This window comes from Canis lupus, chromosome 23, assembly GCF_011100685.1.
Source record: "Canis lupus familiaris isolate Mischka breed German Shepherd chromosome 23, alternate assembly UU_Cfam_GSD_1.0, whole genome shotgun sequence".
NCBI classification, from domain to species: Eukaryota; Metazoa; Chordata; class Mammalia; order Carnivora; family Canidae; genus Canis; species Canis lupus.
The window spans coordinates 31279389-31305483 of NC_049244.1; the positions used below are offsets into that span (position 1 = coordinate 31279389).

Below are 26095 nucleotides of genomic sequence, written 5' to 3' on the forward strand. Positions count from 1 at the left end.
CTGGGGACCCAGGATCGAGTCCCACATCAGGTTCCCTGCATGGAGCCTGCTTCTCCCTCTGCCTGTGTCTCAGCCTCTCTCTCTCTCTCTCTCTCTGTCTCTCATGAACGAATAAATATTTTTTAAAAATAAAACTCTATACTTTCAGGTATATATTATTTAACATCTGTCAAAACCAAAGATGAAATAAAGACCTTCTCAAACATTCAAATACTGATCGATTTCATCACCCACAGATGCTCATGATGAGAAATGTTAAAAGAAGTCCTCTAGGAGAAAGTGAAATGACATCAGATGGAAATGTGGATCTGCACAATGGGACGATGAACGTGAGGAATGGTTAATATATGGTAAAATATGTAATATTTATTTCATATTATTTAAAAATCTTTAGGGCACCTGGCAATCTCAGTTGGTGGAGCATGTAACTCTTGATCTCAGGATTGTGAGTTTGAGCCCCAGGGTGAGCACAGAAATTACTTAAAAATAAAATCTTAAAAAAAAAATCTTTAAAAGATCATTGACTTTGCAAACACAAATAACAACCCTGTGTTGGATAACAGACCTATGAAAACACTGAAGAAAAAGTTTTTTGTTACCTTGTCAGAAACCATGCAAACTAGAAGAAAATGAAGTAATATTTTTGAAGTACTGAAAGAAAAATATTGTCAACACAGAATTCTATACCCAACAAAAATCTTTTAAAAATGAAGGTGAAAGAAAGGAATCAAATGCCAAAACAATTTGCCACTAGCAGACCTACAACACAAGAAAGAAAGTGCTTTGGGCAGAGGAGGACACTCACACTCATGTTTACATCACACATAGTACATGTGCTTAAAGTCTGACAGATCTAGATTTGAATCTTGTCTCTGCCACTTCTTTGCTGTGTGATCTTAAGTTAGTTACTATCCTCTCTGAGGCTCAGCTTCCTCATATGTACAATGTAGGCAGAAATGCCTAGCCTCACCTCTCATATTATGAATTCTATGAGAGCAGTAAAAAGTTAACATTCTGGGTGAAAGGCATTTGAGAAGTCTGTACTATTCTTGCAACTTTTCTAAAGGCCTAAAATTATGTCAAAATAAAAAGTTAAAGGAAGAAAAATATGGTGATTTTTAAAAATTATGCACATACACACATACACACACACACACACACACACACACACACACACACCCATATCTCTCAGATTGCTGGCACCTTCAGAAAATGGCTTATTCTGATTTATTAAACATACCGGTTAACATGAAGTTTTCCTAAGAAACCAGAATATAACTGTGCTTGACATCAACCTAGTCTTTTATAGAAAACCAGAATCTAACTGGGAAGCTGCTGTGAGCCCTCCTAACCATGGGCCAGGAGACTGAGCAAGCCTGGACAAATGAGCTCAGTGGGCAGAGCCCATGTGTAACCACCACGTGTGCAGGTGCATGGAGATCCATGCAAATACACACACACACTCAATCCAGTTAGGGACCAATGTGTGTAGGAACTCTCTGATCCTTCTGGTGCCTTAGCTGTGAAACTGAGAACCCTATTAAGACAACATCTGCAGGACTTTCTTGACAATCACCTGGGACCTGGCCAGATAGTGTGTGTAGACTATAGAGCTCATCCCAACCACAACTAGTACACCTACTATTTGGACCTTCTCTGCTGGAGTCATCTCAAACACTCCTGTCAGCTTCAAAAAGGTGCAGGGTCTCCCCTCCAGGAGAGGAGCTGCACCAGCTGCACCAGTACCTGCTAGCTTTGAGTACTAGCCACCCTCCACTCCCTGCTCAGGTCAGGAGCCCCCACCGCCAGCGCACACAGTGACCCTCTGGCATGGCTTCCCTCGTTAGCCAGACCAGGATGGGCAGAATGGCCTGTGGCTCAGCCCAATCCCACTCACACCCTACACAGGCCAGTCATGTTCACATGCCTGAGTAGCTGCATGGGTGCTGTGAAAAATGAATTCATAGTAAGGATATGTATGTTTGTTTGAAAGCAGGAGGAAGCAAATGCTAAATTCCCACCACCAGCTGATCTTTTGACTAGGCTGGTGTTAATGCAATTTGGTAGTTTATTTAACTCATAGGAACTCTTGGCCCATCCACAGCATGGAGTTTGGCAAAGTCACATACATGCTCATGTTTATCCTTTCTTCCAGAAGCAAACTGCTGGTGTCATCAAGGGCAAAAGCCTCATTAACAGGGAGGGAAGAGTAGGGCAGTGAGAATAAGAAGGCAGTGTTGATAGGCATGGCTTATGTTACCCAGGTTGTCAGCTGAGGCCCAGTCAGAGGGGCCCTGTGATAGTAGACCCAAAGTCCCCATCCATGGGGTCATTCATTGCTATGGTCTGGCCAAGAGAGCAAGCTCACTCAGGCAGATGGAGGGTGGCATCCAGAGTCTGTCAGAGGACCCTGGGCTGGACATCCATGGGTGCTGTCTTTGAGGTCTCCATGAGCATAGGGAACTGTTCTTGACACTCCTTTTCTTGCTCTCCTGTCCTTGGCACTCCTTCTTCTCCTGCTCTCCTATGTAAACCCTCACACAGCCTGCTCACTGCTACTCAACTTGCTGCTTTGACAAGAGGGCAATGGGCACAATCCCAGCCCTTCATTATCTCACAGTTTCTGTGGGCAGGAGTCTGGGCATGGCTTATGTGGGTCCTCTGCTCCAGGTCTCACAAGGCTACAATCAGGTATGAGCATGGTATCAACACTTTTTTCTGGGGCTTGGCATCCAAGCTCTTCCAAGCGCCTGTGATTGCTGATAGAATTCAGTTCCTTGAAGCTGGAGGGCTGAGGCCCCCATTTTGTTGGGGCTGCCAGCTAGAGGCTGCTCTTATCTCCTAGAGGCCACCTCTTGGAGGTTCAACGCCAAATGACCCCTCACAGGCCTTCTCACATGTGGTAGCTTGCTTCTTTCAAGGCCAGCAAGAGGAATCTTCTACAGGAACAACCATGGGAAGGACATCCATCACCTCTGCCATACCATACTAAGTAGAAGCAAGCCTTCGTTTCCATGTGCACTCAAGGTGAGGGGCTATGCAAGGGCATGCCTCACTCGGGGTCACCTGAGGTCACATGTGATCTACTATCTCATATTCACACATTTCTAAGAGACACCACCCCTACTCTTTACTAAGTCTCTGCCTCCTCTCCTACAGTGGTAAAATGGCTGGTCACCTGCAACAGAACCTCATGGGCCTCTCTGCCTAAGACAGAAGCTACCAGCAGGCCTGAACAGAGTCTTGGGTGGGGGTTGGAATCGGCAGCCCCTTGTGGCATCTACTGCACCATGCATTTGCATACTGCTCTGCAGAGTTCTTGCACACTACATCCAGCCCTCCCAAGCCAAGGTGCATGGATGAGCTGACGCTGTCCGGATCAGAAAGCTGGCTCACAGTAGTCCTTCTAGAGCAGCCCCAGTAGTGCAGCGGTTTAGTGCTGCCTGCAGCCAGGGGCGTGATCCTGGAGACCCAGGATCGAGTCCCACGTCGGGCTCCCTGCATGGAGCCCGCTTCTCCCTCTGCCTGTGTCTCTGCCTCTCTCTCTCTCTCTCTCTCTCTGTCTCTATGAATAAATACATTTTAAAAATCTTAATAAAAAAAAAAAAGTAGCCCTTCTGCTGCACATTGAGAGCAGGAGACAGCTGGGTTCTGGCCCCCCATGTGGACTCTACCCTCTTCTGACATAGGTGGGAGAGAACCAAGGTGGGTGGTCGGTCTCTCGGGGGCATGTTTTCAGGCCTGCATTTCAGATTCTGATCTGGGCAGCGACCTGCAGCACTTTGGCTGGGTGTGGGGGAGGCAAGGAGGGCCTTAATGAATTAGAATCAGAGAATTTCTGGATCCTGGTGCTATAGGTAAGATCTGTTAATATTCTAAAAGTTTGGCTAATTTTGGGGGGGGGGTGCTTTTTTCCCCTCCCTAAAAGGAAACCATTCTCAGAGGTTCTCTCTACTCAGAGAAGAGCAGAACTAAACAAAGATCTCCTGGTCCCAAGACTAGTCCCTACTCACAGCCGCCCAATCTGGGAACTGCAGCGCCCCAGTGGGGCAGAGGCACCCCACCTCAGAGAGGGAGGTGAAAAACAAAGCTGAGTGGCAGTGCTGCTGCTGGGCATCCTCTCTCATCCTCCATGACAAGGTAAGGGCCCTTCTCTCCTCGGCTGCTCCGCCTCGCTGGAGGTCATCAGCCTTCTGCAGCAGCAGTCCCTGCTCCTTACCTTGTCCTCGACCCAACACAGGACAGGTCCCCTCACTCCTGTGCCCAGCACACATCAGTGCCTCCACTGAAAGGCATTCCAGTCTTTCATTCCATTTGGACAGAACCTGGGACGGACGGCCCCACCATCTAGAGCTGCAAAGCACCCCGGCTCTCCCAAGGCCTGGTGCTGGCCCAGAAGCTCTGTGCCTGGCACACCTGTGTCTGCCTGTGTCTGCTGGGAGTGCCTCCCCACTCTGTCTCAGTGCTTCCACGGCTCTCCCTTCTCTATTCTTTCCTCCTAGCCCTCTCCTGTCACTGGACAGGAAACAAACAAGAAACACTTGTTTGAGATGCTTTGCTTTACTCTCTTCAGGCTGCACAGTGTTTACTCCCTACTCATCAACAGGATCAGAATAGAACATTTTCTCCATGTCTCTGAATTAGTACACCATCCTCAGAGGGACCTGTCTCTTGTGTAAAGGGCACAGTAATAGTTCTCCAGTCCTGTACCAGGGATGACGGGTCTCTCGGTCCTGCCTCTGCCCCAGGAGCTGGGGCAATGAGGAGGGAACAGAGGGGGTTCAAATGGTCAGAGCTGCACTGAGCTGCTTTTGGCCAGCTTCTGGGACCATTTTTTTCCAGGCTAGCAACTCCATGCAGGGAAGACACCTCTGCTGAGTGCCGAGCAAAGGAATAGGTCTCCTTACCCATCCTGACTTCACAGACAATTTGGCACTGCTTACCGGGACCATAGGCAGTGACTAAAATGTGCTTGATTACTGATAATTAGAATATTCTTCACTCAGCAGTCACACTAACAAAGATGCTTTGTAACTTCCATGGGCACTGCCTAGGCAGAAGACAGGAAGGACAGGGAGCAGAGGTCACCAGGGCTTTGCAGGGTGAAGCTACAGCCCTTGAAAAGAGACCATGAGCTAACTCATGGGCAGGGGACTGCACCCATTGATCTGAACAGGCCGCCCTCTCTGAGCCAGGCCTGGGTTCAGGATGGCGGTCTGCTGATTCTACTCTGGCTCCCTGGCTCTTGCCCTCTATTTTCTGTGTAGCCGGCCAGCTTGAGATTGGGTTTTTGTCTCTAAGATAGGAAGTGGGGCTCTCCCTTATACAGTGCTGTCCTCCCTCAAGTTCTCAGGCACCCCTAAGTTGTTGGGCAGCTAGATATAATTCCAAAAAGAAGAGCAAATGAATCATGGGAGAAAACAATGATGGTGGGTCAAGCATCTATTGGAAGAGGAGCCCAGCCAGGGAAGGAGTGATAAGAGGTTGCATAAAGGGCTAGGGGAGCTCACAAACCAAATGACCAGGGGGCAGGGGGAGCTCACACACCCAATAACCAGGTGGCTGGGGGCACAGACAACTAATAAACAACTTCACAGCAGGTAGTACATCATGCCCTGAGCAGGTAGCACAGGTGAAGAGTCTGGAAGGGATACCAGCAGCCCTGGAGCATCCCCTTTGGCTGGACAGAAGCAGTCAGGACACCCAGAGCATTGTAGAAGCAGGAAGGGCAGAGGAGGTCAAGGTGACTGGTTTGGGTACATCTGAGTATAGTATAGCATTGTAGAGAAGGACAAGAGCTCCTCCCCTGCCACCTTCCAATATCCTGGAGTTCTCACCCTATAAAGAACCAGGAAAATCTATGTGCCCAGAGGTCTAAATCTCAGGCACACAAACCTCCTCTATATTCCATCCTCTGACTCTTCTCCGCATGGCCTGGTTCAGGCTGCCTGCATCTCTTGCCTCCAATCAGGCCCATACTCCACTTTTGTCTTCTAATCCATGAGCATGTCCCTCCTTAGTCAAAACCCCTAAATGTGTCCCCATTACCTTTAGGGAAGAACGAGACCCTGTGTATGGAAGCAAGGTTCTCTGGGGCCTGACCCTGCTCACTTCCTCAGGCTCAATGCTTTTTCCAACCATGCTCACTACCTCGCCCCCAACATCTATGCCAGAGTCCAGCCACCCTGAAGTATGTGCAACTCCCCCCACTTCCCAAGCTCCAAGCTCCTCCCAGCCCCCTAGCCCTGGCATAGTCAGGCCATCTGCTTAAGATGCTTTCCTTGTGTGCCTATGAATTCCTGCTCACTGTGCAAAACCTCCTCTGGGAAGCCTTCCCTGACTGCCCCCAACCCCAAGGCACCAGCAGACCATGCACACAGCCTTATTTGTGTGCTTAATAGTCATGTTACCACTAGCTGAGATTTATTACCTGCTTACCTCACTAACTACTGCTGTAATCACAACATGGCAAAGCCTCTGCCCCTGTCATCTACCCAGGCTCTGCTCCTTGTCCTTGGGGAAGTTACAGAGCTGTGAAGAAGAGGTACTCTTCCTGTGAGCAGCTGTGGGGGCCCAGCAGAGCAAGGCTGGGTGAATCTGTCCTACTTCCTACTGGGATGGGCAGTGGAAAAATGCCAACTAGAGAGTCAAAAGCCTAGGAGCTATTCCCAGCTCAGCAGTAAGCAGTCTGAGTCCTGCAATCCATGCAAAAGCCTTCCCCTCTCAGAGATGCACTTTCCTTCATCTTTAAAATGGTTATGCAGCTCCACTCATCACATCACAAGGATGTGGACTCTGCAGCTCACTACACAAAAATGACCCATCAGTGAGTCTCAAAAACCTCCACTCTACCCCTACCTCTTTCTCCTTCATTCATCTACAAAAGGAGGGGGGGGGGGCTGCTGTCACTGGTTCACTAACAAAATTACCTATCACTCGAGCAGTTACCACGTGCCATGTATTGACATATTTGATCTTTGTGCAACTCCAACAAGGTAAGGATTACCCTGCTGTCTGGAAAGGAAAATGAGCTTGGGGTGGTCCTGTTATATCTCAGCACCACCCAGGGAGTGAGGAGTGGGCCTGGAGTGGAAGTATACGGCTCAGGAGCACCAAGTAAGTGATGGGCCTGGAGCAGGAGCTAAGGTTGGTCTGGTGGGGATACTGCATATCCCACTTGGCAGTAGCCCTTTCCCAGCCCTCCCTGCTTACCACCCACCCACCTGACCTCAGAAAGAAGAATCCTGGAGTAGAAGTACCTGGGAGCTGTCACCTGTTCTGCTGTCCCCATCAAAGGTCCTCTCTGTATGGAATAAAACGCATGCCAGCAGGAAGGGCAGGACAGCCCCCTCCCTGTTGCCTGGCAACCTGAGTCAAACACACCCGTGAGAAGAGATGAGCCACAGCACCCTGGGGGCATACCAGGAAGGAGGGCCAACAATGCTCTTCTCCCAGGAGAAGAGGCAGCTGGTTGGAGAGGACCCTGCACTGAGGCCTGGCGAGGGAAGTTCTGGGGGAACAGTTAGCAGAGGCCCTGATTACATACCTTCATCTCTGCAGCCCCTCTGACCTTACTAGCCAGCAGTGTTATCTCCAGGCTGGGAGTGTTACTAGCTTCATACCCTGAGCTGGCGTTGAATTACAGGACCAGAGTTAGAGCTTCATTGGCCTGAGTGGCCATCTAGTCCAGCAGCCCTTGAGAATATATTGGGAAAGCCAGAGAAGGGCTGGGGCTTAACCAACCACAGAGGCTGCTGGTGGCTGACCCAGAACAGAATCAGGATCTCCAGGGCCCTGATATCTCCAGGTCTGAAGGGAGAGGGCTGAAGCCAGGAGAAGGGCTGCCCCAGAGCAGGTGGGAACAAGCTGCTTAGTCTGACTGGTTCTCCCTGCTTAGGAATTAGTTCTCTGCTAAAACTGGGATGGCATCTGCCTCCATGACAGTGCAGGGATGACTTGGGAAGGCTTTAGCTATCCCTACAATCTCTATAATCAACTCCTTTCAAACCACCTCAAATAAGTAGTTCATTCTGTGTAAGAAAGGAGTGTCTGATATGCAATCCAGCTCCAGCAGACTCCCACGTGGAGACCCTGCCTGCTTCTTAGAGCAATCTCCCTGCCCTCCTCACCAGCCTAGGGGAATCCAGGGCCTCTTCCAATGCTCCCCCATGCTGTGATCCACTGGCTCATCCTCAGCAAAGAGCTTGGCACATAATTCCACAGGAAATATTTACAGCAGACCTCATGTCTATAAGGCCTCAGTGTTCTTCTGTCCTCTTACCCTATAACAGGGCCTGAAACTGCCTGTGAGGCATGAGGCCCAACAGATCACTCTGGGTTTCTCACAGTGACCTGGGTTCAAATTCAATGCTGCCACATTAGCAGCATTGTGAGTCTGTGGCCATGACCAGCTCTGCCTGAGCCTCTGTCTCCTGACCTGCAAAACAGGGAGAATTCCATATCTATCTTAACATACTGGGGAGAAAGTACCCCATGTAGAGCCTAAATGCCACCTGAGATTAACTGGAGGAAAAACACAGAAACCCAAGAAGGTCAGCTCCATTTTCTAGGAAAGACAGACTTGTTCTGGACCCCTACCCATCTATTACCCTCTCTATGCCCTTAGAATGAAGAATCCTTCCTAGGTGTGGATGTGATTCCCTCAGAATAAAGTCCCAGCTCATGGCCAATCTCTGTGACTTGCCTTTATCTCATTTCTAGTCACAGGGGAAATCGGGTAAGCCAGTTAACCCAATATTGGAAGCTCCTTTCTCTGGTGAAATCCCAAGACATCATGCCCCTTCACCAACTATCCTTCCGGGTCCTGGAAGAAAGCTGTGGTCTCTAGCACAGAAGGCACACAACTCAAGTCTTCCTCTCTTACTGTCCACAGCACCTGCTGGTGCCTTAGGCTGCCAGTCTTCAGTGTGTTTCCTGGGAGTAACCTTTGCTTTTAAGACTCTCTTCTGCCCAAAGGAGCAGGGTATCATCTGTTTTCTCCTGGATCCTAGCCTGTCCCTTGGATATGTCCCTACCTGGGAATAGGTGGTGCCTGGCCTGGGACATGTGGTTGAATTACCTGGGCTCCCACTGGTCTTGTTACCAAGAGACCAGGATAAATATGCTTTTTTAAAAACTAAAAATAAATCACTTCACTAACATGACAAAGTATTCACAGCAGTGAACATTTACTTTTTAAAAGATCCCACTTAGTTTAGGGCAATAGTTACAGAAATAGGAAAAATGGAAGTTTCAAGCCTTAAGATACAGCAATGAACTCCTCCTAGGAGTTCACAGGGCATTATGAATCTTTATCCTCTCCTTTCCTCTCTCATGAAGCAGGGGCTCTGCTGGGGGCCCCATTTCCTGGTGCACATCTTTTTGGCTCTAACAAAAGCTGCTCATCTCAGGGCGTGGCTGGTACTTCTCCCTGACAACCTCCCCCATCTCCTCTACTCTGTGCTGACAAATGGAAAAGGATGACAGACAGGCAGTTGAGGAAGGTGCCCAGCCCAGTTTTTCCGGCAGTCCACCCCTGATGTCTATAGATTTTGCTGCTCACCCTAATCTCTTCTCACCTTGATCAATGGTTCTGCCCAGCAATTTCTCTAACTTATTTACACTGAGACCAAACAGCCCTGCACATTCAATGGTTCATTCATTCAGCAACAGTGGAAGACACAGAAGGCAGAGGACTGGAAGACACTGCAGCTGGGGTGGACGCAGACGGTACCATTCTCAGGTCTGCCCCGGGCCAGTTTGCAAGGTCAGGGGAACACCTATAAGGGTAAATATTCATGGGCTGACTTTACGGATGTGATAAATAACAAAAGGACGATGAGGTTATTTGGTTGTATTTTAATGGGATTCATTATAATTTGGGGGCTGCAAATGATAATGATTATCAGATCATATAGAACCAGGGTGTATTCTAATGGTCTCATTTTTCTCTTCTGGTTAGTTCTCTTGTCTCTGACCTCAGCATAGAGGGTGCCATGCTTGTCTTATGCCAAGTACAGGTTAATTCTCACCTTGGGGTCTCATCTGATTCTCTCATCTCATGCACACCTTCCTTACACAAATAAAGCCAATATTCTGGGTCCATACCCAACACCCAAGGTTCCCCCCATCATTCCAGCCACTGCGGAAGGGAGGGAAAAAATTGGGAGGAGAGAAAACAAGACCAAGAAGCTGAGACACAGGATGACTTGGTGATTTACCTCAGATCTCCAAGTGAGCTCTGGCAACATCCGGTTTGGGCGCATCCCTTCCTTCCCACCTCTGGTGGCCCTGCTGCTTTCTTCTATTTCTTTAGAAAAGGTGGTGGGAGGTGGGTACCCTGAGAATGTCAGCTTCTGTGAGATGAACTATGGATTGGGCACGATCAAGGCTAAATGCTCCAACCCTCTGTGAAAGATTTTTTTTTTAATAATTTTTATTTATTTATGACAGCCTCTGTGAAAGATTAAGTGTTTCTGGTAAAAATCTCCAGGCTTGGGAAAGCAGCAGGTGTCAGGATGAAGAATCCTGTTTCAAAGCTGCCTTGACTCCCCTTGCTTTTAATCTACTGAGGGACTATCAGGACATATCACACAGCGAGAATAATCTCATCATTTTTAAATACAGATATTTAAGGAGCACAAACTCCCTGCAAAAGGGAAGAGGGGAAAGGAGCTAAGACCTTGTCCTCTTAGGCGCTTAAATTTCCTTTAAGGGGTTTAAAAATTCAATTAGGGGTTTTGTATCTGAAAGAGCTAATCAACACTTAAAAATCCAGAATAACTGAAACAACAGAGAGGTCATGGGGCAGCATGTGATTGTGTTTTTCAAATACTCAGAAAGAAACCAAAGCTATGCCATGGTGAGTGTCCAGATGGGCCAGGCACAGCAGAACGAGTGGATCTGGGAGGTAGCAGGGAGCAGACTTCCGGGATGGGATTCAGGTACAATGCCCAGGTCAGCAAAGGGCTCCCCATGTGGTTATGGATGGTGTGTGGTGGGATGGCAGGGGTCAGGCTGGGCCAGGCCCTAGGCAAGGCAGGGCCAAGCCTTCTGGGCAGTGTGTGTGTGTAGGGGAAACAACCACTCCTTAACCCAGAGGAATGAGATGACAGTGGGGGAAAGCCCCTTCTCAGCACTAGGAAGCCAGACACCCTCATCCTCCTGCTCCCCATCCCAGCCTTTTTTTCTCCAGAGCAGGATGAAGAACAGACAAAGCTCCCTGGAGAGGGTGGGCCCCTGCACTCAGCCCACCGGAGTACCAGACGGCTGCCTAGAGAAGCATCTCCTCCTCTGAAGTCTTAGGAGCCATCTCTGACACCTGCCCACAAAGGTGGGTGGGACGCCCTGCTATGTGCTTTCACAGCAGCTGTTCTTCTCTTGTCATAGCTTGCATAGACCTTTACTATAATTATAGCCACAAATGTCTGAACTCCCCAGTGGACCATAAGTTCTATGATGCAGGAATACACTCAAAGACCTGACTAAATGAATAAATGGATGATGGAAGGAGGAAGGGAAAGAGGGATGTGGTGGGAGAGAGAGGGATAAGTGAACAAATGACTAAATAGTCAAAGGCAGCTGTGCACAGTCACTGTGTTGCACAACTCTGGGGACGCCATTCACATGGTGCTCACTATGGTGAGCAGCACAATTGCCAGGGACAAGACAGAGAGGAGGCAGGTTAGAGGGACACGCTGTCTGGTGACCTCAACCTGAGAAAGCAGATCAAACTTGTGGCAGGCCCTCAATCTTTCTGCTTTGGGCAGAGTAGTCTCAGAGAATGGAGATCCGAAGGGGCCAGAACACTGGACAGGCCTATCTGCCACATCCCTAGTCCCCATGACACACCCAGATGCACCCGAGGGAGGCCTAATGCCCCACTCCCACCCCCGCAGAACACTATCAGAACTTAGGAGGAAGATGCGTCCCCCCAGAGGAGGAAGACCTCCTCTCCTTCCTAAGACACCAGTTCATGCCTGTCTTCTCTGGATGTCACCAAGTGTTGCAGTTGGGACCAGTGTGCCTCATCCTCCATCGAATCCCCCACCACTGCCATCAGCATTAAGAGCATGGCCATCAGGCCCAGTGACAGCCATCTGAACACCAGCAGTACTACACAGCCTTCCCCTCATTCTGGAACCACAGCCCTCTCCACAGTCCCACTCCCTGCCAGGCTGACATTGCCAGCCAGCCTGTATTCCATGGTCTAGGGGACAGCAGTCATTCTGCTGCCAAGAGGAGGGCTTTCTTATGGGCTAGAGGTATTCTCTCTAGCGTGGTTCCTTAAGGGCTTCCCACTCAAACCAGATCCTGGTATCTTTGAAGGGTTGATACCCTCCTAGAATTATCTGTTCCAGGTGTCCTCCTCATCACTGGGCTCCAGGTCAGGTACTCCTTTTTGGAATCCAGGTGTCCTCCTCCACTAGCCTAGGGAGATAGCACCATTATACCACCCACAAGAAACAAGAAAAGGCCACATTCCTCCAGCCCCTTCCCCTGCCTTCTATCCAGGGTAGTCAGCTCATATAGGTATGCTTCTCTAGATGGCTTCTGTCAAGCTCAGCTGACCCAAGTGTCTCAGCTAGAGAAGGTGAAGGACCTCTGAAGTCACATAGGGAGGGAGAGCCAGGGTAGAGGGAGGGCCAGAACTCAGGGGCTCCCTACACTGCATAGGCTACAGTGACACAAAGGACCAATACAGACAAAACTGTGTGCAGGCAAGACAGAAGCAGTATCTCCGAAGGCAGTTCCCCATCGTACCAGGCTCTGGGATGCCTATGTCCCCCACCTAATTTCAGGGCCCCAAAAGCCATGTAGAATATGAAGTACGCAATCCACTACACAGTCTAGTGGGAGAAGGCTTCTCAGGGCCCTAAGGCTCCCAGCCAGAAGGGACCAGAGTGGCCAATAGCCAATCCCATTGATGGCAGAGCCTTTCATCTCTAATGACCTGTGTTCCAAGGGTGGGCCTACAAACCCTGCCCCCAGCCCAAACAGCTCAGCATTCCCCCCAGGTCATCCAACACGGCCACAAGGCTGGCCAGAGGGTGACAATCCTTACCCCAACTCAGGAGGGCTCCCCAATTCTCCTATCTCCCTGATTCAAGGTCATCTTAATTCCCAATGACATGCTGACAACTGGGAACAGGAGATGTTGGTTCCAGCCCCTGAAGTACTAGCAACTCACCCTGGGACTCTCCATAAGTCCTCCTCCTCCCTGGGGATCAGACTTCTTATCTACACATGCAGAATGGGGACTCCATCTCTGAGGCCTTAAGCTCTAGTTTCTGTGATTTAGGAACAAAGGGGGTTTGCATGGCGCCTCAGGGACCTCAGCCCATCAGAGATTCTGAGGGAGTCCAGAGTTTTCACTCAAATTCACAAGAGGCATTCTCCTCATCAGAGCCCTGGTCTGATGGGCGGAAACATGTTCAGACTGGGAATAAAAAAATGTTTCTTGAGAACTAACTTAACAGAGCTAAGGCCCTTTGAGAAGCACTGGGGAAATGTGAAGGACTAAGAGAACTGCCCTCAGGCAACCATTTCGCAGAGACAGAAACTGAGGTCCAGAGAGGCCTGGAAATCTGCTCGAGACAACACAAGCAGGAATTCAAGTCCCAGGCTGTCTGATCAGAGTTCTCTCCCAGGGCTTCAGGCTGGGTAAGAGTAGCACTGGGATGTGAAGACTCCTGAAATCCCTACAGGCATAGTGAGCTCAGAAGCTGGACTCTGTTAAGATCAGAAACTCACAGTCCAGGACCCAGGGCTGGCTGGCTGAGTTGATTCTGTTCTGAAATGCCCACAGCCTGGCCCCAGGATCCATCCCCACGTTAGGGCCTGACCACCTTCTGACATCCTTCTCTGAACCATCCACCCCAGGGAATGAGCAGCAACACAGAAGCCTGCCATGTGACCTTCACAACCCACTTGTACACACAGCAGGGTAGCACTGCTCCCTGAGCCCATCAGGTCCTCCTAAGGTTGCCTGCGTCTTGGCCCCTTGGACAGACAGGCATCAAAGCACGTGAACTGGACTGGTGTGCAGAGCTAGGGCTGGGGATCCTGTCCCCAGTGACCGCCTTCTTCCTGAGGTGAGCTGGGCAAGGCCCAGCCTGTCTCTCTGCAGCCCCAGGTGAGAGGCCTCTGGGGAGATGCTCTGAGAACCACTCCTTCCTACAGGTGTCAGCGGGATCCTCGCTCTTCCATCTGGTCCTCTCACCTCGGGGCCGGGCCAACCGGGGTTTCTGAGATGCTGTCCCCGAGAGGCTGCTGGGTGGCAGGGAGGCCGCGGTCTCCCCCTCCCCCGCTCCCGCTCCCCCGCCCCTGGCCGGCTGCCTCGGTGACCTCCCCTCCCCCAAGACGGGCGGAGAGCCGGGAGGTGGGGGTGGGAAGCCTCGTCTGCGTTCAGCGCTCTCGCTCCCCCCCGCTCCCCGGAGGGTGCTGGGCAGCCAGGCAGGGCGTGCCGCCCGGTCCTTTCTCTGCCCAGCGCCGGGCTTCGCCGCGTCTCGGGGCGAGGCACCCCCGCACCATCCCCCAATCCGCCTCGCACCGGGGACCCCTCGCTGTCCTCGCCCAGACCCTGCGCCCGAGGGGCGCTCCCACACGCGGGCACCGGGCAGCGTCTAGAACCTTCCGCGCCCAGTCGGACGTGAGGCCGGGGGAGGTGGGCGCCCCGTTCCCCTACAGCGGCGCCCGCCCTTTCCGCGGGAGACAGGTGTCGGCTTCCCCCGAGGCCGCCGGCTCCGGGGCCTGGACGTGCCCAGCACTAAACATCTGTCGGGGCAGGGTCCGCAGGGAGCCCCCGCCGGCCCGCCTCGTGCTCGGGAGAGGGGCTCCGGCCCCCGCCCCCGGCCCCGGCCCCCCCCGGCCCCCCCGGCCCCTGCCCCCGCCCGCGCCCCGCGCCCCGCGCCCCGCGCCCCGCGCCCCGCGCCCGGCCACCTGCGCGCTCGCCCGCAGCCGCCGCCGCTGCCGCATTGCGAGGAGCCCGCGAGCCCCGCCGCCGAGCAGCCGCGCCCTCGGCCTCCCGCCGCTGCAGCCCCGCACCCCGCGCCCCTCCCCGGGGCCTCCCTCCGCCCGGGCTCGGAGGGGCCCTTCCGCGCCGGGGCCGGGGCCTCACCGGGCGGACGAGGGGGGCGGCGGGGGTGACTCGGCGCCCAGCCAGAACCGGGGGGCACTTACCGCTCTGCTCCCCCAGGAACACCAACTTGAATTTCCTCAGCGGGTTCCCAAAATCTCCCCCTGCGGACATGGTGCTGGCGGCCGGGCCGTGCAGGAGGCGGCGGCGAGGCGAAGGAGCCGGAGGGGGAGGGCGGGGGAGGCGGCGGCGGTGCGGGAGCCGGAGGGGGAAGGGCGGGCTGCGCGCGTCCCTGGCTCCCCGGTGCGCCCGGCCCCGGCCTGCGGCGGCGTGTCCGGCGGCGGCGGCTGGGGCTGGGGCTGGGGCTGGGGCTGGGCTGCGGCTGCGGCTGCGGCTGCGGCTGGGCTGCTGCGGGGCGCGGGGCGCGGGGCGCGCTCTGGACGCCCGAGGCGCGGGGCGCAGGGACGGCGCGGGGACGGCGGGGGCGGAGGCGGAGGAGCGCTCTCCGGAGCCGCGAGCCTCGAGCCGCGAGCCGCGCGCCGCCCCCTCCCGTCCGCCCTCCGCGGCCCGCGCCTGCGCTCTGCGCGCTCCCCGCCTCTGATGTCATGCGGGGCCCGGGTGCCCGCGCCCGGCCTCCGAGACCCCCGGGCCTCGCCGCCCCTCGTCGCCCCCCGCCCCCGCCCCCGCCCCGCGGCTGCCTGCCTTCCCCGCTCTAACGCGACCCCTCCTTTGAATCCAGAAAAATGACACGAAATTGCCAGGGGACATCTGTTTCTAGTCTTCCAGAACCTAGATGCGGGTCCCTTCCTCCACCTCCCGCGACGCCGAGAGGGGAAGGAGAGGAGGTCGGGGGAGAGCCAGGGGCGGTGGGCCAGGGGGCTTGGCCGGCCCGGCCGCGACCCTGTGTGGGTGGCTCTAGCCCTCCCTCCCCTGGGCTCCTCTCTGGGGTCAGCGGTGTCACCTCAGAGCTGGCCAGCAAGAGAGGAGGACCAGGAAAGGGTGCCTGCCAATCTCAAGCCAACCGCTCCTACAGGTAATTTTATCCTGGATCTGCTGTCCCATGAGAGCGAAGGAGCAGACACCCGAATATCAGCACGGCTGTCTCTGGACAGTGCCCTGCAGCAGTTCTTGACTCTGGGGCCACCAGGCTTCCGAGGCCTCTGCTTGCCCTGGCAATTAGTTGTATCTGGACAAGGAGCTTCCCGAGGACAGGAGGGTTGCTTCCCATTCCCCTCTGTATTCCTCTGGCCCAGCGAGGCCCGTGGGACAAGTTGTGAGTGGGTGAGAGCAAGGAACCCAAGTGTTAGAAGGACTCCCAGGACAGCCGGATGGTAAGGCATTCCAGTTAATGGAGGTTTCATGAAGCTGCCTCCTACTGTTCAACCACCACATGGTCTCCTTCTTTACTGTGGTTCAAAGAACATTTGGGAGCAAGCTCCGTGTGTATGTGTGTGTGTGTGTGTGTGTGTGTGTGTGTGTGTACAGAGAGAAGAGAAGCAAGCTCAACCCCTAGAGATTACCAAGGGACATTTGTCATCCTCTTTCTGACTTACATGGCTTGATTGGGGTGTCTTCCTGTCTGTTTCTGGTTTGTTTATCAGCCCCATAGGCTTCCTGGCCCATAGTCAACCCAGCTGGATCCCTCTCTCATTGCTTGTTTAAAAACTAGAAAGTGAGTTCCATGAAAGCAGCTGTTGAAGCTCCATCACAGGATCTCAAGGACCTAAATGAGAACTCAGTAAATAGTTGTTGAATGTTTGAATGAATGTCTAGAATGCAAATCAAAACAACTGTTTTATTTCTCCGAGTTGCCTTTGGTTTGGAGCCTCAGAGATTGTAGGGCCAGCAGTCTAGGATACCTGCCCCACTGTGCCTGGCATCAGGCTCAGGGGCACCCTCCAAACTCCCACTCTACTTCTGCTCTGGGGCTCTTGCTCTCTCAGGAGATTGTATCCAGCATGGGGCTGAAGGAAGCTCCAGAAGGAGAGACTATTCCAGTGCTGCAGCACTTCCTACCTCTGAGTGGTCCCTCCACCAATATTCCAGATGCCACCTGGTGCTGTCTTCCTGCACCCTCTCATCCTCCTGTACTGAGGACATTGTCACTGTCAAGACAAAGCAGTTGAATTGTGATAGAAAGTCAGGTAAGCTACTGGCAGGAAGTTAGGTAAGCCTGGGCAAGTCCTACACCTTCTCTGATCACCCGGTCCTCCACACGAAAGGCAGTATGACAGTAGGGGAGGGATGGGTGGGACCCAGGCCCCTCTGGCCACCTATAAGCCTCAAAGTCAGACCCATGGGCCAGGACACCTATGGGACTCTGTCAGGATTATTCCAGTTCAGATGACAAAAACCCTACCTACTTCAAGCACAGCACGACAGGTTGGCTCATGTAGCTGGAGGTAATAACTGCTGTTGCTCACAGAATGTGGTCATTGTGCTGTGGAAGTCTGAGTTTGCTCTGCTCCATGTCTCCCTCCTTCTCCACCTTTTGTCATTGCTTGTCTCTCCTCATTTGGGCTCTTGTCCTTAACCTGCCCTGGAAGAAATAGGCTTTCTCCAGGTTCAAAAAAAAAAAGGGGAAATGTGGCCCCTGGGTCACTCAGTTTGGGTTTGGTAAACCCACCAGAATAAGTTTCTGAAAACTTGAGGGTCTGCTGTCTTTGTGTTCCTTTATTTTATTTATTATTTTAATTAGGTAAAGCTTCTTATTGCATAAGTTTGATATCTGTGTAAGTTGTAAAGAAAATTTTTCATTGTGAATGCCCATTGACCCTCCACCCAGCTGGAGAAATCAAATGTTACAATACTTCTAAGGTCTCCAGTTGTTTCCCTCCCGTGCATCCTTTCTCCTTCCTCCCTATTTGCAGAAATGCACAACTCTGGTTTTTCTTTGAGTTTTATCACATTTTTTGATGTGTCCTTGAACAATACTTTGTTTTCTTTGCATCTTGTGAACTTTATGTAAGGTATGGTCTCTGTTATGACTTGCAGTTTTCTTAACATTATATTCCTAAGATGTGTTTGTTGATGCATATAGTAGCGGTTCTTTTGTTTGCACTGCTGTTTAGTGAATACTGACGTGTATGCTCCAGTTTTTAAATCATTTTCGGTAAAATGTGTCCAAGATAAAAGATGTTTTTAAGTTTAAAATAATTTTAGATTTATAATGATAATATCTTCCATTGCCATCATACATTAGTAAAACCAGGAAATTAACATTGGAAAATGCACAGTATTCTTTGTGCTACTACAAATGCTGCTATGAACATTCTTTATATGCTTCCTCATGCACCTGAGAGAAGTTTTTCTAAGATATGTATCGAGTAGATACATTGGTGTATAGAACCAAATATGTTTGATTTTAAGCCAAACTGTTTTCCAGAAAATGTCCTCTGGTCAATCTAGATGTACTTCTACATCTTCCCTATATTTTTAAATTTTCTTTAAGAAAGTCTTGGCTAAAAAAAAAAAAAAGAAGAAGAAGAAGAAAGAAAGAAAGTCTTGGCTAACTCTGGAAAACAGTTTGGAGTTTCCTCAAAAAGTTGAAAATAGAGCTACCCTATAACCTAGCAATTGCATTACCAGGTATTTACCCCAAAGATACAAATATAACAATCCAAAGGGGCACTTGGACCCCAATGCTTATAGCATCAATATCCACAATAGCCAAACTATGGAAAGAGCCCAGATATTCATGGACAGATGAAGATGTGGTACACACACAGACACACACACATACATGTTGAAATACAACTCAGCCATCCAAAAAATAAAAAAAATAAAAAAAGAAATCTTGCCATTTGCAATGACGTGGATGGAACAAGAGGGTATTATGTTAAGCGAAATAAATCAATCAGAGAAAGACAATTATATATCTCACTCATATGTGGGATTATCATATGGTCTCACTCATGTGGAATTTAAGAAGCAAAACAAAGGATCATAGGAGAAGGGAGGGAAAAATAAAACAAGACAAACTCAGAAAGGGAGACAAACCATCAGAGACTCTCAATCATAGGAAACAAACTGAGGGTTGCTGCAGGGGAGAGGATGGGAGGATGGGGTAACTGGGTAGTGGACATTAAGGAGGGCACAGGATGTAATGAGCATTGGGTGTTATATAAGACTGATGAATTGGGATCCCTGGGTGGCGCAGTGGTTTGGCGCCTGCCTTTGGCCCAGGGCACGATCCTGGAGACCCGGGATCGAATCCCACGTCGGGCTCTCAGTGCATGGAGCCTGCTTCTCCCTCTGCCTGTCTCTCTGCCTCTCTCTCTCTCTCTCTCTCTCTCTGTGACTATCATAAATAAATAAAAAAAATTAAAAAAAAAGACTGATGAATCACTGAACTCTACCTCTGAAACGAATAAAACACTATATGTTAATTAATTGAATTTAAAATAAAAAAAGAAAATCTTGGCTATTTTCAGCCCTTTGCTACTATATATACTTTTTTAAATTAAACTTTCTCTTTGAGATCATTGTAGATTCACAAGCAGCTGAAAGAAATAAGACAGATCCTGTGTATAATTTATCCAGATTCCTCCAGTCATAACATCTTGCGAAACTGTAGTGCAATGACACAGCTACGGTGTTGTCACTGATAAAGTCAATATACAGGACATTTCCATCACCACAAGGGTCCCTCATGCCCCACCCCCTTCCTAACTTCTAGCAACCAGTCAACTATTTTTCTTTTTATTTTTTTAGACTTTATTTATTTACTTATTCATTAGAGACACACACACAGAGGCAGAGAGATAGAGATAGACAGGGAGAAGGAGGCTCCTTGCAGGAAGCCTGATGCGGAACTCGATCCCTGGACCAGCATCACGCCCTGAGCTGAAGGCAGACACTCAACCGCTGAGCCACCCAGGCGTCCCACAGCTATTTTTCTTTTCAATAATTTTGTCATTTCAAGAATGTTATGTAAGTGGAATTATACAGTATATAACCCTTTGGGATTGGTTTTCACTCAGCATAATTCTATGGTGATTCATTCAGGTTGTATGTATCAATAATCAGCTCCCTTTTCACTGTTTTATATTATCCCATGGTATGGATTACCCCAGGTTATTTAAGCATTTACCTATTAAAGGGCATCTGGGTTATTTCCAGGTTTTGGCCACTACCAATAGAGCTGCTATGAACAACCATGTACAAGTATTTTATGTGAACGTAAGTTTTTTTTTTTCCTCTAGAATAGAGGCCTAAGGTGCACTACTGGGTCATATGACAGGTTTTATTATTTTTTTTTAAAGCAACTGCCAAACTGTTTTTCAGAGTAACTGTACCATTTTACATTCCCACATCCTCACAGCCTTTGGTTTTGTCATTTTTTTTTTAATTTTTTTAAGCCATTCTGAGAGGTATCTATCTAGTGATATTTCATTGTGGTTTTAATCCTTATTTCCCTAACCACTAACAATGCTGAACATCTTTTCATGTGCTTATTTGCCATCTGTATATCCTCCTTGGTGAATTGTCTGCTCATGTCCTTTGTCCATTTTTTAAATTGGATTATTTGAGTTTTGAGAATTCTCTGTATATTGTAGATACAATATAGATATTATAGATACTAGTCCTTTATCAGATGTGTGGTTTGCAAATATTTTCTCCCATCTTGCAGCTTGTCTTTTCAACCTCTTAACAGGGTTTTTTGCAGAGTAAAAGTTTTTACTTTTGACGAAGCCCACTTACTGACTTTTCTCCTTTAAGAATTGTGTTTTTGGTGTCATGTCCAAGAATTCTTCAATAAGTCCTAAGTCCCAGAGATTTTCTCCTATGTTTTTTCTAAAAGTTTAAAAATAGGTTTAAGTTTTACATTTCAGTCTATGATAGAGTTGGAGTTAGATTTGTATGGGGTATGTTGGAGGTGGTCTTCTTTTCTTTCTTTTTGGAAAGGCTATCTTTTCTCTATTGAATTACCTTTGCACCTTTATAAAAAATCAGTTGGGTCTTGTTAAGGTGGGAGAGGGGATGAATGTGAAGACTCGCTGCATGGTCTCCACTGAGAGTGTGGGTGGGAGGCCTCAGTACTGCCCTGTGGGGATGAAAGGGCCGGCTCCCATCTTGGCCTTCCTTGATGCTCCATCCCAGCTTTGATACAGCTTAGTAATGGTGGAAGGTTGTACTCACCACTTGGACTTTGCTGGGGTAGGTAGATGATAGGGGAAACCTCATAGTTTTTTTACCTGTGGTATTCGATTGGAGCACAGCAGTTGTTGACTAAAGTTCTCTGTCTTGTTAGGCTATCCTTTTCTCCATCCATTGACTAGAGAGAGCAGGCTTTGTTTGATTCTTTATATTTGTCTGTATTCAGTGGTCTTTTTATCACTACCTTCTTGTGCTCCAAGTCCAGAATATATAAGTAAAAAGAAAATATAGGGAACTCATCACTGTGTCATTCCTTGGGTCCCAAGGTCCAATGCTGGTCTGTTTTCTTCTCTCCACCTTTCAGAGTTTTCTTATGTTTGTTTTATACACAATATCTAGGGCATTAAGTTGTATTTAGCAGGAGGAATAGGGAAAAGTATATGTGCTCACCTTCCTACCTGCATATTACCAGTACCCTAGAAATCTTCATCACCTCATCCCTAGTCATTATGCTACTCCCACAAAGGAAATGACTATTCAGGTATGTCAGTATGGATTGGTTGTGCCCATATTTGAGCTGTCTATAAATTGAATCAAACAATATGTACTCGTTTGCATCTAGCTGCTTTCATTAGATATTGAGTTTTTGAGATCCACTCATGGTGTTGCATGTAATTGTAGTTGATCCATTTCAGGGCTGTGTAGTATTGCATTGTGCGAATGTGTCCGTTTCTTTATTTATTTTATTATTATTTTTATTGGAATTCAATTTGCCAACATATAGCATATCACCCAGTGCTCATCCGGTCAAGTGCCCCCCTCAGTGCCTGTCACCCAGTCACCAGTCACCCCAACCCCCTGCCCACCTCCCTTTCCACCACCAACATGAGAGACTCCTAACTCTGAGAAACGAACAAGGGGTTGTGTCCATTTATTTATCCACCTATTGTAAGGGACATGTTGGTTGTTTCCAGTGTTTGGTTATTACAGATATTGCTGACTTGTGCAGAATCAGTACATGCTCCCCGGGCAGAAGTAGTCCAAATGTCAAGCATGCTTTTCTAGATCCCTGTTTTCTTCAAGATCTGGGGTAAAGCCACTTCTTTACTACCTTGTTCTCTCTTTGTTATCTTTAAGTATATTTTATAAAACTGTGCCTAGGTTCTCTTGCTGTCCTGAAAGAATTTCCTATTTTTCTATCAGAAGAGGCACATGTTTGTCTTCTTTTATTGCTTCTTGTTCCTTTTTTTTTTTTTAAAGATTATTTATTTTTTTTGAGAGAGAACAAGAGAGGGAGCATGAGTGGTGAGAAGGGGCAGAGGCAGAGGGAGAAGCAGAGCATGGAGTCCTGTGGGGCTTGATCCCAGGACCCCTGAGCTGAAACCAAGAGTCTGATGCTTAACCAATTGCATCACTGAGGCACCTCTTCTTATTCCTTCTTAACTTTACCAATATTCTCTCTCATATCTTTGAATATCTTTGTTATATTTTTATACTTATCTTGTTTATACTATCATGTTTCTCTTGTGGTTATCAGCTGCCCAGTCCAATAATGGAAAGGGATGCAATAGAGGTCTGCTTTTGTCCTTCCAATGAGTATGAAGGAAGGAGCAGGAACGAGCCCTGGAATGGAGAGCCTCAGGTACTCCAGGATTGCCACTCAACATCCCTTTTTTTGCTTTCATTTCACAGAGAAATTTCTTTATTCAGGGTTTCCTCTTTAATTTATTTGAAAAAAAAAAACAGCACTGAAAGAAAACAAGATCTTTAGAATGGTTGGCTCCATTCACAAGGAGCTCAGCCACTGTTCTTGAAATGGGGGATCCCTGGGTGGCGCAGCGGTTTGGCGCCTGCCTTTGGCCCAGGGCGCGATCCTGGAGACCCGGGATCGAATCCCACATTGGGCTCCCGGTGCATGGAGCCTGCTTCTCCCTCTGCCTGTGTCTCTGCCTCTCTCTCTCTCTCTCTCTCTCTCTGTGTGTGACTATCATAAATAAATAAAAATTAAAAAAAAAAAAAAAAAAAAAAGAAATGGTCACCTGCCATCCCATGAGGGTTTTGAGGAGACTGAGACAGAGGAGTAAATGCCTGGGCATCTGGTCAGCCTGCATGTGTTTTCATCAGAATCTCAACTCGGCCCAGCTCTGAAGTTACCCTGGCATTCCTGAGCAAGGGTAATAGCCAAGCTATTACCACTGATTTCTTTCTTCCAGTGACAGAGGCCACCAGGCCACCAGTCATCTTCCCTGGGAAATATGGGAGAGAAGAATGAACAGAACTGGAAGTTTCTCCTCACAGTTTTCTTCCCCTCTCTATACCTGCTGCCCCACCCCCACCTGGGACTGCTGTTAACGTTTCATATGAGTTCACCCTGGCTTTAGTCTCCCCAGGAACCAGTCACAGTTCTTATAATAACTTCTCTGTCTCATTTCTGTAATTTCTTTATCATTGATTGTTCTGGAGGCAACCAGAAGACAAGTCTAGCTCTCTAGATTGTAGGGCACTACTCTCTCTCTTTCTTCTCCCTCCTCCTCCTCATAGAACTCCTTGTCACTATCGCAAATGCCCTCTTCTTTCTCCTTCTTCCTCTTACTCTTTTTCTTTTTCTGCTCTAAGTTTGATTATAGTTTCTTTCTCGATTTTGCAAAATACCCTGCAAGAGAGGCTTCAAAATTTATTTTTACGTCTCTACTCTTTCCTCTTGATTTGTTTTGACTTGTATTTGTCACGAATAGCCTTGATTCAATCATGTTAACTGTGAATCACTCATCTGAGTGAGAAACTGAGCTTCTTTCACATCAAGCTCTTACTGAGGTCCACCCAAGTGGTGCCTCCAGGCTGCTTCACTACAGTGGGGTAGGGAAAGAAAGTGATGTTAAACTAGGTGTAAATTGACAAGTCACATTCAGTGACTCCATGTGGATGGCCAGAGAACTAAGCAGTGGGTCGGTTGATGGAAGGTTGTGACTGCAATAAAAATACCAGGCCAATGACAGAGGAGGTCTAAATGGGCAAAATTTCTGCCTCATAGTCTTAGGTTGTAATCTTTGCTGATGACTCTTCCATAAAGAGAGGATTCGTTACTGCACAAACATTAGAAGGTTCAGTCATTGGGTAGATTACCGAAGGCATCCATATTTAAGACCATAAGACCCACAGTCTCTCTTGCAAGAATTTTCATATGGGTGAGAGACAGTCAAGGGCTCACAGACCTCCTTATTGTCTCATGAAATACTATGGTCTTCTCTTGATGGCTGGGAAATGGAATGAGAACACAACAGACTCTTAGAAGAAGACAATTCCCTATTCTACCAAAGTTCTCGTTTTCAGAGTTATCAGTGACTGGATAAATTGATAGACTGGTTGGATGAGCAGATGAATTAATAGAAAAGATAAAAGGATCCATAGGAAATGGAATGGACTGATTTATGAAAGGGTGGCTTTGTGGATGAATAGTTGGATAGATGAATGTCTGGATGAGTGGTTGTATCTATGTATCCATGTATAGGTGGATGAATGGATGTTAAAGTAAATTAATGTAGATAAATAGATAGGTAAATGGAAGGATGATGGGCTGATTGACAGATGGAATAGATGGAATGTCTGGATAGATGAATGACTATGTATGTATGCTTGCATTGGTATCATATATGAATGAATGGAATAATGAAGTAGGTAAATGGATGTCTGAAGGATGAATGGAGGTAACGGATAGATACAGAGCTACATAGGTGAGGAGTGATAGATAATGAGCAAGTGTGTAACTGAATGGGAACAGTGGATGATGGATAGATGACAACACGGTGAGCTTTGAAATTAGGCCTGCATTGGTGTCCTGACTTTGCACACTAGCTGTGTGACATTGGGTAAAAGCTTTTAATTTCTCTAAGCCTTGAGAAAAATTTAAATATTCAGAAAAGTATAAGTTGTAAGTTAGAGTAAAAAAGTTAAGGGGAAATATTGTTGAAAATAAGTATTTTTGAAAATATAAACATCCAAGCAATAAATATCATTAGCTGAGAGGGGGAAAAGGTCTTATTTGAAGTTAAATTTCTATAAATCGGGATCCCTGGGTGGCGCAGCGGTTTGGCGCCTGCCTTTGGCCCAGGGCGCGATCCTGGAGACCCGGGATCGAATCCCACATCGGGCTCCCGGCATGGAGCCTGCTTCTCCCTCTGCCTGTCTCTCTTTCTCTCCCTCTCTCTGTGACTATCATAAATAAATAAAAAAAAATTTAAAAAAAATAAATTTCTATAAATCAAAATGAAGATTTCAGGGGTAGAGAAGCTGTGGTAAGATTCAGAAACATTTAACTACGAACTAATATTAATAAAAAAATTTACAAATTATAGTCATGAGCTAAAATATAAATGTTGTGTATGTAAGATATTTGTATCACAGTATGTAAGGATATGGGGGAGGGAAAGGAGGCTCTAGATCAATGTCCTCATTTTTCACATCAAGGAGTCAAAGGATTTGCCTAAATTGAAATACGGAATATAAAAACAATTTCTCTAGTCTCAATGTTTTTCCCTCCAAATCTCTTTGTAGTTATAAAAAGATCTTTTTAAAAAATCTAATATTTAATGTAACTAATAAAAAATATATCTAATATCTAAAAAAGCTATCTAATAAAAAATCTAGTATTTAATATATCTAATACATATAATTATTATGTCATGTATACTTATATGATAATTATGCACATTAGATACTATTAGATATACTAATTAGAGTTAGATATAATCTTTTAGATTCCTTTTGATTTCTTTTTCAAGTTTTAAATACAAATGAAATCAAATGTAATATTACAACTAGCATATACAAAATAATCACATATTTATCAAAACCTTTTGGTATATCTATTTTGCCTTTCTGGAACACACATAAGAAAAGACTCTCCTAATGTAAATGATAATT

At 48.1% G+C, this 26095-nt stretch overlaps 1 protein-coding gene across 1 annotated transcript in view; it reads right to left on the reverse strand.

The window, feature by feature from the left end:
* The window catches only part of RAB6B (RAB6B, member RAS oncogene family), a 60371-nt gene extending 45035 nt beyond the window's left edge, over window positions 1-15336 (reverse strand). Inside the window, exon 1 of the mRNA XM_038570926.1 lies at window positions 15181-15336. Within this exon, the coding sequence (XP_038426854.1) occupies window positions 15181-15250 (70 nt within the window). The 5' untranslated portion in view covers window positions 15251-15336. The remainder of the gene's footprint in view (window positions 1-15180) is intronic.
* Window positions 15337-26095: the final 10759 nt, after the last annotated feature.